Source organism: Pelecanus crispus, chromosome 9 (assembly GCF_030463565.1).
Source record: "Pelecanus crispus isolate bPelCri1 chromosome 9, bPelCri1.pri, whole genome shotgun sequence".
Lineage (NCBI taxonomy): Eukaryota > Metazoa > Chordata > Aves > Pelecaniformes > Pelecanidae > Pelecanus > Pelecanus crispus.
The window spans coordinates 70325-87658 of NC_134651.1; the positions used below are offsets into that span (position 1 = coordinate 70325).

Below are 17334 nucleotides of genomic sequence, written 5' to 3' on the forward strand. Positions count from 1 at the left end.
GGGTGTCTGGCACATGCACATCCCGAACATGCTCTCCCTGCAGCTGCAGGCAGCTTTGGGCTGGGGCGGGGGGTTCCTCCTTCTTCCTGCAGGGTTTGGCGACCACGGAAGCCACGCTCTCTTTGTGCCACCGGCGCTGCCAGCCTAAGCCACAGCATCCGCGGGCTCCTGCCCTCCAGCAGCACAGCGGAATGTTTTCAAGCTCCGCTTCGCCTCGGGGGCGCCGGGGGCGGGGGTAAGAAGCCCTCCGGGGGCATGGGGAAGAGGCCCTCCGGGGGTGGGGGGGAAGAAGCCCTCCGGGGGCGGGGTGAAGAAGCCCTCCCGGCGCGGTCGCAGATCACGTCATCACCGAGCCGCGCGCCCCGCGCGGGCCCACGCACGGCCGAAGGGGGGGTGACGTGCCGCCGCCGCGGGACACCATGGCGGAGGCCCCGCCCCGCGGCGACGCGGGGACTCCTTAGGGCGGGGCCTCCGCCGCCGGCCACGGACGTGCGGCGCGTGGCCCCGCCCCTATATAAGGGGCGGCCTCGGCGCGGCCCTAGGAGCGCGGCTGCTGCCTGTGCCCCAGCCGTTCCGCGGAGCTGGCACCATGGCAGGTCAGTGGGCGCGGCCACACCTCCCCGCGGGCGCCCAGCACGCGCGCCGCCCTTCGCGAGGGCCGCCAGCGGCGCGGGCCCCCCTCGCGGAGCCGCCGCGCGCTCCCCGGCCGCGTTCCGGCCGCGGCGCGGGAGCGGGCACCACCACCACCACCGCCTATTTTTAGGCGTCGGCCCCTGCCAGCGGCGAGCTCCTCGGGGCGGGCTGCCGCCGCCAGGACGCGGCGAGCCGGTGCCGCAGCCGGCGGGGCCGGGGTTGCCCGCGGGGGGATCGGCGGCGGCGCGGCGGGCACCTCCGCGCGGTTCGAGGGCGCTCGCGATTCAGCCTTGCGCCGCCTGCCTCGGCGCCGGGCAGGGCTCGGTCCGCTGACGGGAGGGATGTGGCCGAGGGCAGGAGGGGCCGGAGGGGCCGCTGCAGGGCCGCGGGGGCTCACGGCAGAAACCCTGGCCCTCTCCTGAAACGCTGAAGAGAGCGTGTAACCTCTGCGTTTTGATACTTTACAACGAGCAATTCCTTATCACCTCTCCAAGTATGCCTGGCTTTTTTCTTTCGGTGTTTCCCCCCCCCCCCCCCATTCTTGTCTTACCTGAAGCTGTCAGTGGAGTCGGTTTCACTTTCAGATCTGGAAGGTTGTAAGAAGTTTGGTGCTCTGCCTCCCGATGCGCATCTTGATTAGATGCTCCTGTCTCTTTAGGAATGCTGTACTCAAAAAAAAAAAAAAAAAAAAAAAAAATCAGATGTACTAGTACCTAACTGAAAGAACAGAGGTGTAGGCCAGCACCTGTGAACTCTGGCTGTGCCTATGGAAGTGCTTCTGGGGGAGGCTTTAAAACATCTGGGGCAAGCACTCAAGTCCCCTCCTGCATGCTGTCAAATGAAAGATTGCTCCTAGCTCAGACTTGCAGGGTGCTCTTAGGTGTGTAAGGGCAAGTGCAAAGATTCTTGTGTACAGATACTATAGCTTGTGAGCTGGGCAGCCAAAGATGTCTCTGTAGTAGCTTGGTTTTGCCTGGATAAATCAACTATGAAGCTGTACAACTGTCTCTCATTCTCTGTGTTTTTGCAGCCACACTGTTACTAATAGTTCGGTACGTTTCAGGCATAACAGTGACTGCTGTGTGAACATAACCTACTGTGGAGGAAATATTTACAGAGAATGGAGAAGGGGGAGACCCACACAACTGACATACTTGTGGCTTAGGTAGAATGGACTAGTCTCTTGCAGATGTGACTTCCATATTAAGCAGCAACTGGTCTTGCCCACATTGTAGTATGGACTCATAGATAACATGTCTGAATGTACTTTAGAGAAGGTATGAAATGGAACATAGTTTATTCAAAACCTTGGAAAGCTGTACTGACTTGGATGCTCTACAAGTTGCCAGCATCCTTCTCCTGTCAAGCAGTCATAAAGTTTCCTACTGCAGTTGGGATGTAATAGGGGGCTTCTGAGCCTTTACTCCATCATTAAATTGACTTTATTTCTCTAAGACCTTTGTGTGTGAATAGTCAGTTTCAGTAAGATGAGGGGACATGGTAGAAGTATGGCTGCTAACAGTTCAATGAAAAAGGCTAGTCTTTCAGTGGCAAGGTCACTTTAAGAATTACTCGTATAGTGCTGGAAAAAAATCCCACTCTGTCTACACTGGATTTTTAGTGAGCTGTCTGTCAGCATAGAGTGGCAGACTTCTATTTATTGAGTAGTTGAGGAGTAACATGCAAATTAAGTAACAAAAAATGCTGCCCTATTAGGAGGATGTTCACACCACTTAAAATGCTACACACTTGCCGTTTGTAAAGCTTCAAAGAAACACAAAATTGTTCTGTAGACTTGCTGAATTATATGAACTATTACAAATCAGTAGCTAAAGTGAATTGGGAAAAAAAAAAAAACCCTCTTCCTGGTATTGTAGAAGCTTTTTTTAACTTTGTAATTGACCATTATAACCTAAATCCCTTGGGACTAGCTGGTTTTGCTGCTAAGCAAAATAGAAGGTTTTATAGCTGGTCTGTAGAGCTTGCAAACCCAGGTTTGCAGAGCTTATAGACAGTTATGGTACATGACTTTGTCATCAACTGTTACGATGGTATTAAGATATTGTTGATGACTGTCTCACGGGCTGAGGAGTTGTACCACACAACAATCTCTCTGAAAATAGAGCAGTCACTATTTTAATCTTATTACTAGACTAGATAGTAAGCCTCTAAGTGCCCGGAACCCTCACTCTCAATCCTGATCTAACCTAGTTAACAACTTCTGTAAAGAAAAGAAATCGTAGTTGCTAAAATAAATTTGAGTGTGAAAATCTACTCTTGAAATTCTTAGGAAGAAACTATTTTGTTGATGGTGTCAAAAATGGTTTGGTAGAAAAGAGCACGCTTTTTTTATTAAGCGCTGTAGCTTGGAAAGGAGTACTACGTGATGATAGTTAACGGTGAACTGAAGAAGTTTAGAAGTTACTTGTTTGCTTTTGTCAGTCCCACCCTGGCAGTTTAAAACAACATGACAACTGAAAGAATGCAAAGCTTGTATTATATGGCCTCAATAAGCAGTATATGGCAAAAGTGATCCATCTTAATCTATTTTTAAGATACAGCTGGAGCAGAAGATCAGAGTAACAATCCAACCTTACCCCTTTTTGCTCAAAGAGCAAAAACTGTTGCTGCAAGTCTTAAATTGCTTATCATATTACTGGTCACTTCCCATTTAAATCTTGCATTCTTGTGATAGAGCTGCAACCATGGGCTGCAGAACAACTCATCTGCAAAATGCTGAGCTAGCAAAACTTAATACTGTTGTCTAAGATCTAATTCAATGCTTACTTTCATTTGAAAATGAAAAATAAGTTTTAAGCTGCCCTAGCTTCAGGGTTCAGAGCTGAATCTAGAGTAACTCTACAAAACTGTACTGCTACTAACTTTAGACCAAATGCAAGCTGGCTGACTCCCAATACTTTTAGCTTAAAAATAGTATATTAATCCAAAATAAGGCTCTTTAGACCTTTTGGATTGTCTCTAACATTTGGCATGACATATTTAACCTGTAGGCAAACTGAAACTGGTTTTCTCTTGCGCCAGTCTTGATTCTGTTTCTTTTACTGCATTTTGCCATGCGTTAAGTTACTAATAGCAAGTATAGCTGTGCAAGTATAATCTGCTTCATTCAGCCATGTAGGTAGGCCCAATGCACAGAGTTAAAGAGCACATTGTAGAGGCCTCACAGCATGATTACCTAACAATACTAGGTTTCTAGTGTATCTGTCTCAGAATAAAGTAGTGGATCATGCTAACTTGACCAAGTTCATTTCTTCCAGACCAGTCTTTTGTGACTCTAGCCACAAATGACTCCTATGTGAAAGGAGCACTGGTACTTGGTTCATCCTTGCAACAATACAGAACAACAAGGAAGCTGACTGCACTCATAACTCCTCAGGTCTCAGATCTTATGAGGTAAGGTCACTTATATACTTCAAACTGCCACAGTTCCTGCTGATGTGAAGGTTGAAAAACGGAAGTTAAATTCCTTAATAGTAACCTTCCAAAACTCTGGAAACTTAACAGCTAAGCTTAGCAGAATTCAACTTATACTATCTGGAATTCTGTAAGTTCTTAAAATGTCAAATTGTTTTGTGTGTGGTTTTTTTTTCCTTCCATATGATGAGTTAACAAATACTCTGTAGTTAGAGCACTAAACTGTGACTTGATACTGATATTTCAACTGGGTCTTTGCTCTTTCATAGTCCTACTCAGAACTGTCCAATAATATGATGTTGCCTGTGCATTCATTAGCACTGTGTGCATGCATGCGGAGGTGGGAGTAGGGGATTGTTATTTATTTGTCTTGCAGAAGCATTTCAGATTGAGATAATGTAACACAAGCTCTCTTGAAATCTAGCAGACACTTCAAATTTTATCATGAGAGAAGAAAGTGAGCAGAATTAAAGTAGCACCAAGTACGTCAAATCAGCAGATCAACAGAGGCATCTAACAAGGTCACCACGGTACAAAAAATGAAATTAACAGGCAACTGCTTCCTACAGCCTCTCTAGAATAGTCTCAGTATGGAGCGGACTGGGTGCTCTTTCCACATGTAAGAGGAGGGTAAAAACCAATTAACTTAATAGCTACATGAACTACAGATGATAGGTCAAGATTCTCTACATGGGGAAGTTCTTCTGAAAAGATCTCTCCATTTATAGAGACAGTAGCGAAGTGGCTCAATAAAAAAATGGAGTGACTCTCCTTCGAGTCCTTTGGCAGCTAAATGGCCTTACCAATATAAAGATGTTACACATAGGAACGTCCATTCTAGCCTATTAGGTGAGTGTGCTCTTCTAAGATGAATCATAAATGTGCTTATGTGCTAGTATAAGCCAGCTAGTACCATGCCCTTAGACCAGTGATACCTACCTACCTAGTGGTGTAACTGGAACTTGCATTTCTCACTCTGTAGTCACTAACAAGGTATGCCTTAAGTTCAGAAGCAACTGTCCATACCAAACTGTCAATATAAAGACAGCCTTGCAAGGCAGAGTTCTAAAACTCACTTGCAAGCTCTTTGGCTGAAATTGTACTGATCATTGCTGAGTGTTCAAGATACACTGTAGAATCGTGAGACTTTACAGATGCTTCACACTTCAAGCAGCATGAACTCCTTAACCTCTCTTGCACTAATGGTAATGCTTTACTGATGGTAAAGCAAAGGTTGGATATCTGCCACAATTTCACTACACTGAACTTTAAGCATCGCCCTTAGGTGAATGTGATACTGGGTCAAAACACTGCTGCACCCACAGTCATGATTAAGTGAGTCTTTAAAAACTTTGAGAGAAAGTTTTAGCAACTGGGTCTAGTCAGATGCCCCTAACAGTCACAAATCTAGAATGGTGTTGTCATAACTATTGCATAAACTTCCGTTTCAACTGTTTAGGATTCAGCTACTGTCCTGCTCAAGCTACTCTAACAGCTTCCCATTTCTTAACTGCCTGCTCAAAGTAGACTGTTAACTTGCCAAAAATCAGAGTCTGGCTGAAAAAAAGCTGTGTGGAAAGTTTGTGCTACATAGCCATGACCTACTGGTCTTGGTAGCAATGCCAACTAAAGCCCTGTTTGTGGAAGAAAAAAAGCAAACTAACTTCTTTGTTCCCCAAAATGTGTCCTTTACAAACTAGAAACCCTGAGGCAGACAGGTGTACGTGTGCACTCCAACACAGGCAGTCAACTGTTTCTGATGGCATAAGAAATACTGCCAGGTTCCCTGTTACTCCACTTCTCTTTATAGAATCTGTCATGTGGTCTGGTACTGGAATAACAATAGAACTAAGTCTTGGCAATTGACTCTTTCCCCAGGAGAGTGCTGGAAAAAGTCTTTGATGAAGTCATATTGGTAAATGTCTTGGACAGTGGGGATTCAGCACACTTGGCGTTAATGAAAAGACCTGAGCTGGGTGTCACACTAACAAAGCTTCACTGCTGGGAACTGACACAGTTTTCAAAATGTGTTTTCATGGATGCAGACACAATGGTAAGTGGTCATGTCTCATGGTACCTCTTAATGAGCTGGTATGGGGCTTGTTGGATTTTTTTTCTGTGGGTTGTTTTTGGTTTTGTTGTTTGGGTATTTGAGTGGGGGGGTTGGTGGTTTGGTTTTTTGGGGTTTGTTTTTTTTTTTTTAAAGAGAAGGGGTAATAGATGCCTTTTTACTATTTGGACTAGTAACTCTAAAAATTTATGTGCCTTTTTTATCTAAATTAATGGTAACGTAGTCTGCAGGGACTATCTCCATAAAGTATTCTCTTCCATAAGACAAGAGCATTAATATGAGAACTTCCTTTCATGTCTTAAGGTGGATGTCAAAATCCATTAAAACATGATACCCCAATTCCTAACCTAAAAACCAGAAAACAATTTTCTACCCCCTTTACAACTAGGTTTTGTCAAATATTGATGAGCTTTTTGAGAGAGAAGAGCTGTCTGCAGCACCAGATCCAGGCTGGCCTGACTGTTTTAATTCTGGAGTTTTTGTTTACCGACCTTCCATTGAAACATACAATCAGCTGTTGCAGTTTGCCACAGAGGAAGGCAGCTTTGATGGTATGTATTAATTTGTATTTCAATATAAGTTAGACCAAAATGGTAATAGTGGTTGGGATGGCTCAGTAACTACGTATGTGTCATGAAGACTCTGTATGATATAATTCTGAACTCAATGTAACTACGCAAAAATTGTATCCTTCTCACAACAGAGGCTGTCATTACAATATGTAATAAAACTACTTTTTTCCGACTTCATGAAATAAAAAAACCTAAGAGTTTGGCCTCCAAACTAGCAGCTCTAAACATTAGCAATGTAGAATCATGTAACAGGAAAACTTAAGATGTAGCAAGTGCAGTGCATGCATTAGCAAAAGAAACTGCAGTGCTATACTTCATGTGTTCCTAACACTCGAGGCTTGAATGGTCTATGCTAACTTAAGTTGCTGTGGAAAAAATAGCACTGATCCACATGAGTGCAGCTTCAGAGAAACGAACATGCGAAGATGCAACTGTCTCTTCATAAGCTATGCGATAGCTTCCTGTCATTATAGGGTGGTGACTGTCTTTTTCCCAATATCAAGTGCATGTAGCCTTGGCTGCTTCCCACTATAGGTCACTTGGGATTAGCCACTGTGCCACACTTAAGCTTGAGAAGCCAAGTTCTGCTGTCCTGTCAGTCTCCTTACCAATCTATTACCATTGCAGTAAATGCACACATTGCTTGAAGACTCTTACAGTTAAAGGCTTCTGAATGACTGTCACTGTCTCCTGTCACTAAATTTCATTATGTAACTACTGTGGTACAAAACAAAGTCTAACTGAAAAAGCTACAGAAAATTACATAAATAAGACCATAAAATGGAACTCTTAACAGAAAATTAGCCAGCCTGTTGACTTACCTTTCAGTACTTTTTACAAAGTAAAAATTCTAGAGGTCACTCCCTAGTGCAAAATAATCCCTGTTACTGTGTGGACTCCTATCTGTGGCTTCCTAAAGAGCATTACTCACAGTTGGATGCTTAATGCTACCATATGAATAAACCCTAGTGAAAGCGAGTACTGCAATGTAATGAAGGGTCTGTCTGTACCTTGCTACTGACAAGGTAGCAGTTGGTAGCTCTGGGAGTGTTCTCAAATGTTGGGTGTAAATTGATTACCAGCTATGGCAAAAGCTATAGCGTGGTAGTGAATTGTTGCATTAAAACAAAGAAAGAAAGGAAAAAAAAAAACCCCAACCCATAAACCCCAAAACCCCCAAACCACAAACAAACCCATGTCTTTGTACAAACTGACTGTTGAGTAGCTCCAGGAACACCTGAGACTTGGTGATTGTCTCCTCTGAGCTTTGTGCTTGACTGCTAGCAGACCCTGTCTCCTAGGTCTAAGGCCCCTGTCCTTTAAAAGAACTGCTTCCATAATATACTTTCTGACTCAAAACTTAAAGCCACACAATGGTGAAACTTCCTCAGTGTCCTAAACATGAAGCAATTATTGCAGCTCTTAACAGCAAAAAAAGGTGGGTTAATGGTTTAGGTACCAACTTTCTAGAACTGTACTTTGTACTTAAGCTTTAAAATTCGTTAGGTTTTTATTAAATGGTAGCACTGATCTGAGTAGTGAGACCATGGAGACTTATACTACCTGCGTAAGCTGCTGCTGAGCTCATGAACTCAGTGGGGAGAAAGGGGATTTAAACTTAAGTTGACCTAGACAGTAATAAAAGCTCCTAGGGAACTTTTTACAAGAGAAACACCTGTGAAGGGTCACTGCCCTTAATAGGATACAGGGATGCAAACACAACAAGCTACCAAGCTATGCGTAATTGAAGTCAAGTGCTAAGCACCCCACCTGCAGTAGTAGTAACTAGAGAATGCAAGACTTTCCAGAGTATTTCATGTTTATAACAGCAGATGGATGCCTCCTATGTAATGCTGTTGTCCAGAAATGGTAGAGTGATGGCTATTCTGTAGACAACTACTTTGTCTATTTGAACTTCACCTTTCTAGATAATGAGGCATATGGCGTGCAGTAATTCTAGATACCATCTAAAAGTAGCACAGGGAGGAAAAAAGTTTGGTTTTAAAAGAAATGTGGTAGTACTGATACCTTAAGGATGTTGCTGTTGCGTCGACAATCCTCTGGCTCTTTAGGCTAGGATCTAAAATGATTGCTTTTATGTATAAAGATACAATGCAGCAAGACTGTATCTGTAGATATGGAGCTAATGTAACTACTGCCTATTTCTTTTACCGTATGTCTAAGGTCCAGTTTATACAACAAGACTACTGTTGAAGTCTGAAGTAGGACAGCAGCTTAGTTTCAGTGGCTGCTTTGGCACAGATGCACACACTCTGGGAAAAAAAAGCAGACTATGTAAAACAATCTGAGTGAGAGAAAGTCCCGTAGAATAAGTTAAATACATTGTTGCTGCCCCTTCAGTTATGAGCAATCTGTTCTGAGTGGGCATCCCAGACTTGCTTTTCTTTCTAGATGATTTTACTGTTAACATATGCATTCTTAACACGGCATTAAGTTAGAAGTTAAAATGGAACATAGCTGAGTAAAGACCAGAGGACTTGTCTGGTTTCTTTGACTCTGTTGTCTTGTGATGGGCACAACTTCTTCCAAAGTGCTTTCCTTCCTTTATGGTTGAGAGGCAAGTCAGAGGTTTGAAAGCAATGGACTGAGTCTCTAGGCAATTTCTCACTCTGCAATCTGCATGTATGCTGACAGCTGTAACAGGATACTTTAGAATTTATATTTGTCAGTGTACTGTCTGTACATTTAAGTTCATGCCCAGTGTCTAGGTACTTCAGTTGCAAAAAGCAAATTCTGCTCAAACAGCAGTGAGGGTGTAAACCTTAGTATAGCCCTAAATCTAATCATAGGCCAACAAAAAAAAAACCTTTCCTGAATCAGCAGAGACTGAGTGCTTTAGACAAGTAAACCACTGTCTCTTTTCTAAGGTATCCATTTACCTACTCTTTAGCAATGCTACTTGTGAATGCCAGTTACAGGTGAAGGGAAGACAGCAAATTAAAGTTGAGGGACTCCCTTCAATCTCCTTCATAAGAGGAACTATTAGCACTTAAAGTCTAAGTATATTCACTGCAATAAAGAATGAATGGATATAAATAAGTAGTTTTTACTTCTCAGTAGCTGCTTATAAACTAGTCAGCTTTGGGCCAGAGGCTATTTTTTTTTTTTTTTTCTTTAGCAACTCTAGTACTGACATACCAAACAACTTCAGACTCATTTGACCTCGTTAAAACCTCTACTTCCAAACTAAGAGGTGACCCCTCCTAACACAGTAGATCTGGCCATAACTTAGATTGTTATCCTCACTTAGGGGTTAGTCAGCAGCTTTTTTAGTACAGAACTTGAAATGCCTATTGCCCGCTAAGGGATTTGATGAAGTTTTACTAGAGTTGTCACCAAGACTGAATGTTCTTTCCTTATCACATCTCAGTGTAGGTAGATGCATCCAGGGCTGCAGGTCTAAGACCACCAATACCAACTAATTGTTGGCACTTGATCTTCTGAGCTACAGCCTTCCTGAAGCTGAGCAGTACTCAATTGTCAAGTCCTGTTTTTTGCTGCCTTATACAGTGGAATGGCAGGGTTTGTGAGCAGCTTGCTATCTTTTGGCAAAAGTAACCCCATACATACTACCTTTTTCATTCTCTGCATTTTTCTGGATTTTCAAAGGCTGCAAGGTTTACAGGGTTGTTCACAAATAGAACTCTAGTGCTCCATGCCAAACTCCTACTGGACATGACAACTGCATTACTGACTCTTAAATTAGTGAAGTGATTGAAAAAGATCCTAAAACAGCTATCTGATGCTTGTAGCCTATTAATGTTTTCTCTTTCAGGTGCAGATCAGGGGTTATTAAACACCTTCTTCAGCAGCTGGGCAACAACAGACATGAGCAAACATCTACCATTTATTTATAATTTGAGCAGCACTTCTGTATATTCCTACCTTCCAGCATTTAAAGCGTAAGTTCAAAATTCTAAGATGACTCTCAGAGCTTATATAAACTAATTTCTTGTAATGGAATGAACAGGCACAATGTGATCAGTTTTTCTAAAGGGAGACTGTAATTGTCACTAAAGAAGATATAATCATTTCCACTCTTTTAAAGAAAAAAAGAAGTTGAATTAATACTAATTAAATGAATCATCTCACGATGAGTGCAGAGAGAAAGCTCTGTAGCTTAAACCACTCATCCCTGGTGGTAACACTGAAGTTGATTGAGAGTAAGCACATTTGACGTCACTTGCAAAAGAAGAATCTTTTAATACTGTAATACACAGTATGGGATACTGTCTATTACAGCTCTAGCCAAAGCCAGTAACTCTTGAATCAGCTTGAGCTGAACTTCAGCATGTCACTGGTGGTATTTTTCCCACCTAGGTAATTTGCCCTTTCCTCACTCAAATTACTTAAGGTATTAAACAACTAGTAGTTACAGTTCATCTAATCAACCTATACCATTCAGATAAACATGGTGAACAAAGACTTGTGTAAAGCTAGAATTCTCTCCCAACAGTCTTTCTATATCTCAGACAGTTCCTTAAGTAATAGCGAGATGGAACAAAGACTACAGCCAACCACCATGCCATTGCATGTTTCCTGTGTAAAGAAAACAACTGTATCCTCCCTAGCTAGCAGTATGAGATTTGGCATGCGAGTAAACCATGTCAGTGGCAGGCTCACTCAAAGGGTTATAATAAATGAGTAGGAAGGGGGGGAAGCATGGGAAGCTGAAATGTTACACAGAAACTCTTACTCATTAAGAGCTGCTAAACTTGGGAGGGCAGAGGGAAAGTACCACTTGCATAAAAACAATCTGATCTCTGAATGACATCAGGTTACTAGTGTCTAAAGCAGCAGCTAGCATAAGCAGGACTGTTGCTGGCTCAGGATCAAACTATGTCTTGTGATCAGAATACCATTTGAAATCCCATCATGCTAAAAGTGGAACACTTATTTAAAGAAATACATGCAAGCCTAAAAATGACTAAGTAGTTAGATAGCATTTGATAAGCTAACATCTATTGTAAAGTATGTCCTTTTTCCATGGCTGGCTGGTTGTTAGTCATGTGACCTTAAATTTACAAATGACCTTGTTGCCACAAAAGACTAATTGGATTTGGGGGCTCCTGACAAAAATTCTGTTTAACCGATAGAATCAATTGCCTAACTGAATTCAGCAGACCTTCAAAAGTAGAATGCTGGAAGTACAGCCCTTTTAAGTAGAATACTCTGCTCAATAGGTGGAACAATTTCCCTTGGTTAGATCAGCAGCTACACTCCTGATAATCAGCAGTTGGAATAAAGTGAAATTTAAACCTACTGACATCAATAGCTAAGTTTTTTGCAGCTTTGTACAGCGAGACTAGATTTCACAGCAGTCTCAGTAATCCTTTTTCCAAAGGAAAATGCCAATTCATGACAAATGCTCTCTAACTTCAAAACATTGATGAAGGACTTTTCTGGGAGATGGGGAAAGACAGATTAGTTGCTGAGGCCAGTGTGGACATAAAGCTTCCTAACAGTTGAGCTTAAATGTCAAAAGAAAGTATTGCAGATCTAGAAAGTATCTAGAAAGCAGATACTGAAAACATTGTAGAAGCTTGGCATCTGTCAACTGTTGTACAGGTCTTAAGCGGACAGAATACTAAGAATACACTTCTCCATTTGCAGCAAGCGTAACATAACACTTCTTAGGCATTCTCTAGCTTAAATAGCCTTGATTTTTAAACAATGACAAGTTTCCTCAGAACAGCAGCAGCCTGAGATGAAGAAAACCCAGGCTGTTAAGTAGTGCTGTGACAGCTAATAAAACTAAGGTAGTCCTCTTATGCCAAATCTTGACGCAGGGAGCTTAAAGTCCAGGAACTGACCTCTTGAAGACAGTTTGTGGTTTTGTTGGCCTTTTTTCCTTGCAATTGGTGCAAATACGTGACCTTGTTTCACACATGCATGGGTTTTCGTTCTGCAATAAGATCAGTTGTGTTCAAAACATTGAACCTGAATGTTGAAATACAGTCAAGGATCTTACAATAGTACACCCCCCCACCCCCCCCAAACGCATACTGCGTTCTTTTGAATATTCTGAAGTTTTTGAAACACACCTGCATAGTCTCTGTTTCTAAAACTCCTTAAACATCTTGAGTCCTGGTCAAAATGACCAGGTCTGCTTGCCAAACCAGTTTGTCTAACATTTTGTTATCATTATCCATTTTAATCGTACTATGTTGAGAAGAAATCCTAACGTGATGCAAACTGAACTAGGTGAGACAGTCACTGTTACTAGAGAGACTGGTATTGTTTGTTCACAAAACTGACTCAGGCCGAACTCTAGTTCTGGAACCATAGAAGAATGGAATTAAATGTGTCTCTCTTAGTGTTAAGTTCTTTACTTCAAAAGGGGTGCATCTCATCTACACACTTAATGCAAAAGAACATACTGGTAGCATCTGGGATAAAGCTGGAAGTCCATATTGAAAATGGAGTCAAAATAGCTGTAAAAAGAAACGAACAAAAGAACCCACCACCAAACCCACCCATGGCTAAACTAAGGTCATTTAGAAAATAACAGTTGGTTGTCTAGCAAGACCCTGCTGCACCAAGATCAGAAGCCCTCTGCAATGCCTAGGTTATATAAAGCTATTATTTTGCAGGGACACAGTCTTCCTGCAGCAGGGCTTTCCAACAATCCTTTTTATATAGGGCTGTAAACTGAAAGGGTGACTCTAACACTGACCCTTCTCTACATAGTGCTTGTAATGCCTAACTATCTATCTGGATCACTGACTTTGGAGTAGAATCTTTTTCACTTTTAAAACCAGTTCCGATTGCAACGGCTGCTTGAGACTGCTCTCTCCTGAGCTATGGACATCACTCTACCTAAAGACTTGAACTGGCTGTAAGTACTTAAATAGCCCAGACCATTAGGTTTTGGCTGTATTCTGACTAGTGTAATGTAGAATTCCATTTGCATTTTTTTCTGTTGTATAGCAGTGCTTTCAGTCCCAGTAGGCATTGGCAGTTTGATCGTTTAGTGTTTAGCCTCCTAAATATATTCATATTTCTGTTTTCTGGACACCTACAGAAACTGCAGGTTAAAAAAAAAATTGTCTGCCAGTCAAAACTCTTGTTTTCTAGACACCTGCACAAAGTGTGGGTTCTAACTTTTTCTGTCTGACAGGTTTGGCGCAAATACTAAAGTGGTGCATTTCCTGGGAAGTACAAAACCATGGAACTATACATACGACTCCAGAACAAAAAGCATAAAAGGCAACATGGATGACCCTAAAATAGTTCACCCAGAATTCCTCAACATGTGGTGGGATACCTATACAGCTAATGTTTTACCATTACTACAACAGCATGGAATTGTTAAAGAAGATACCACAGGTGTAAACATGGTATGTGCATTAATATTCTTGGAGAAACTACCTAAGTATGGATGATAGGTTCTTTACCATTCTGCCGATTTCCCTTCCCTCTGTCCAACTGAAAGCATGGGTGTGGTTTAGTTTGTGGGATGCAGGTTCTTTTTTTGTTTTGTTCTTTTAAGCTCAGAATAAATACTACTACAGAAGAGAAGCATGCTATAGTGGTCTTGAATGTCTGCTTGCCTAAAACAAATTATGTAAGTAGCTAACAGCGCGCCAGAAGTTACACTGTAGTAACTTCTTCAAGATATAGAGAAGGGCCCTAACTCTTAACGTGTTGCAGCTACTAAGGTTCTCAAGCAGAAGAACCCCAGTTCAGCATGCAGTACGTGCATACAGATCTTGCACAGTGTAACAAAGCTAGGTAAGCCTAGGATAATTAAAGAATGAATACTTACATAGACTGGCAGTGATGAATCCCAATACTTATTGAAGCCAAAGCAGTGCTTCTAACTCTAGCTCTCATTCAGAGAGTTCAGTAGCTTCCATCTGACTGCAGACTTTATAGTCTTAGCTTATTACATGGGCCAGTTTAAGTTCTCAGCCTTTCTAAGACCAAAGTTACTGACCTCTTAAGATGTGCTTTCTCTTGCTAATCTTAAATCTTTCCAACGAACTATTTGCAGCTATCGGGCTTGGTCTATACTCTGGCTTTCTCTTGTGGCTTCTGTAGAGAGGTATGAAGAACTTAAACTTTTTCTCCCCCCCCCGCCCCCGCTAACTTCTGTAACTCTGCTTTGTTATTTTGCTAGGAAAGCTGCACAATCCCTGCCCATTGGCAATGCTTGCTGCTGCGCATGAGAACATCTACTTTGTTGTCCCATTCTATGGCCTGTTGCTCACTTCAGCTATGCTTTAGTATTTCTGTATTTTTACTCTGCCTTTCCTTTTAGGCAGAGGTTACAGAGGCAGTGTCCCACATATCAGTATCGGCACCATCACCAGTATTACCAACTGTATCTTCAGAAGAACGCAAGGAACGGTGGGAACAGGGCCAAGCTGACTATATGGGAGCGGATTCCTTTGACAACATCAAGAAGAAACTTGATACTTACCTTCAGTAGAAATGCCTGTCTCAAACAGTGGTGATGCAAGGACTTGTTCCAGAACTAACAGCTAGAAAGGTGTAGATGGTGGTCAGTTACACTTGCTAGTAGCTTGATGAAAAACTTCTTGGCTGAAGGCCTCTGCAGTGCTACAGATGAAGACTGAGCAAAAGCTAGGAAGCAGAATTCCTTGGGCCACCTATAACTGCCCAATTTCCAATTCTCCCTACTAGATAAAACCAGGTATTTTCAGCTTAAATTTTCTTCTGTTGTCATCAATTGGCTCAACATATTCCTTGAAACTGGGTTTGTTACCTCACCTCATTAAGGTGATTAGCATTGATTCCTTTGCTTGCTGTTTTAGATGCGAAATCTAGTTCATGAGATTGCTCATACACTAGAGTGGTAGCCATTCTGCTTTATCATAAATGTATTAATGACACTGGGATACATACAGATGTAACAGTAATAGCACTGCTTTGCTCTTCCAGTCACAATTGCACTGAAGTTTTGACCAGGTTCTTACGCACAGTGCCTACAGCATGGCAGAATGCATTTTTCAGTTCTGTATACTATGGGACTAGTAAACTGAGTTTTATCTGTTACTTGCAATGTTGCACTTGATACAAAAATAAAAAGTTGTCATGCATTTCTGGCTTCCCTAAACTCTTGAGCAATTTAAAAAAAAAAAAAAAGGGAGCTCTGAAGTAGTCTAACTACAATATTCAACAGGTATAACCCTTACGCTTTGCTAATGCTACTCTAGCTACCATTAGCAAATGTCCAGCTTCTAGTTCTGTAACTATTTACAAAGTATACAGCTGTTTAGGGCCAATACCCTTATTAGCTTGCCCTAAGTATAGGACAGGGCAGTGGAGGAAGTACCTGCTGAAGCTACTCACACAAGCAACAGAGCTTGGAAAGAGGGAATTTTTCTTTTGGTGACTAAAGAAGCATCATCCCTAATGTAAGCCCTGTACACTGTGAACTTGTTTCTAAACACAATGGTGATGCTATTTTGGCAAAGAAAGACTAAACAGCTGCTTAAGTAACTGTACCTACCCTGATTAGAAAAAATACTCTTTCCCTGTGTGCAGAGAGTAAAAGAAAGTGCTTTTTTTGCCACACTCAGGCTACACATTGTATTCTTAGACACATGGAAAAGCAGTAACAATACCACAATAACAAAAGCATACTGAAGACAGACAAAGATTGGCTGTTACCTGTACTGTTTCAGATCCATCCTTTAGCCAAGAGTCTAAAGGGAACCAAACAACTTAGTGTTCTGTCTTTGACAGCTATACTCTGTACTAGTCCAGAAACACTAAGAAAATATTACTTCATTATCTCCTAATAAAGGAGGATTTTGGCAGGAAGCTAGCAAGGGTGCTGAACTTCTAGCCTAGAGATAAAATAAACTATCAACAAACTCTCACCATTTGCTGGTAAAGCAGAAAATATAATCTGGGTATGAGGGTCAGTTTGTTTTAACTTGTTTTCGCTACTTAATTACTCTAAGATTCCTTGGTCACCGTTTAGCAAAAATGCTAAAGATGAGGTCCAAACCAAAGTAGCTTGTAGCTATTTAAAAGTACATAGTATCTGAACTCCCAGTTGTAACTAGCCCTTTCATGTGTGGGTTTTTCTTTTGCTGTGTTGGAATTTTTTTTTTTTTTAAACAGATAAATTTGAAGTTGTGTGAAAGCAGGAAGGATTACTAGTTACAATCTGTAGTGACAAAAGTATACTTTATCCAACAAGTACAAATATTGGAGTTCTGCATTCTGACAAAATACTCTATGGAAAATGGTAAAATACTCTTCTGAAGACAACTAAACAGTCTTAGTTTTGCTCCCCTTGTCTGTATTTGTACTAGAGCACATTACTTTTTTTAAGCTTAGTTGGAGAGAAATGGAAGTGTAAAAGCATGAGACTATACCAACCTGAAAATTCAGTTTAGCATTTAAGTTTTGTTAACATTAATACAAGAAGATAAGGAGAGATGCTGAATAAGATGAAAACCTGCATGTTTTGGCTTAACAAATATAGTTAGTAAAGAAAGAAAACCTATAAAACAATTCTGTCCTAGCCTCTGTGACTCATACTATGGTCAAGTGTTTACCCACAGCCTCAGGAAAGCAAAAAGGTATGACATCTATACCAAACCCTATGCAGCTTATTTTCAA

The 17334-nt window shown here is 41.6% G+C and overlaps 1 protein-coding gene across 2 annotated transcripts; it reads left to right on the top strand.

Moving 5' to 3' along the window:
- Positions 1 to 569: 569 nt before the first annotated feature.
- GYG1 (glycogenin 1) lies at positions 570 to 15203 on the top strand. Of its 2 annotated transcripts, XM_075716358.1 has the most exons (7): positions 570 to 596; positions 3912 to 4047; positions 5947 to 6121; positions 6528 to 6690; positions 10508 to 10634; positions 13853 to 14072; positions 14996 to 15203. In XM_075716358.1, exons 1-7 carry the CDS (start codon positions 590 to 592, stop codon positions 15164 to 15166), a joined length of 999 nt encoding a protein of 332 aa, XP_075572473.1. In that variant the 5' UTR covers positions 570 to 589; the 3' UTR covers positions 15167 to 15203. The 2 variants fall into 2 exon arrangements, with proteins under 2 accessions (XP_075572473.1, XP_075572474.1); XM_075716359.1 differs by lacking the exons at positions 570 to 596; positions 3912 to 4047 and adding an exon at positions 5373 to 5403.
- The last annotated feature ends 2131 nt before the right edge of the window (positions 15204 to 17334 follow it).

What these genes read in the sequence shown, in the direction of transcription:
- GYG1 (XM_075716358.1), top strand. An exon ending in TACCTTCCAGCATTTAAAGC is followed by an intron (nt 10,635 to 13,852) that starts GTAAGTTCAAAA and finishes TCTGTCTGACAG; the next exon opens with GTTTGGCGCAAATACTAAAG. An exon ending in ATACCACAGGTGTAAACATG is followed by an intron (nt 14,073 to 14,995) that starts GTATGTGCATTA and finishes CTTTCCTTTTAG; the next exon opens with GCAGAGGTTACAGAGGCAGT.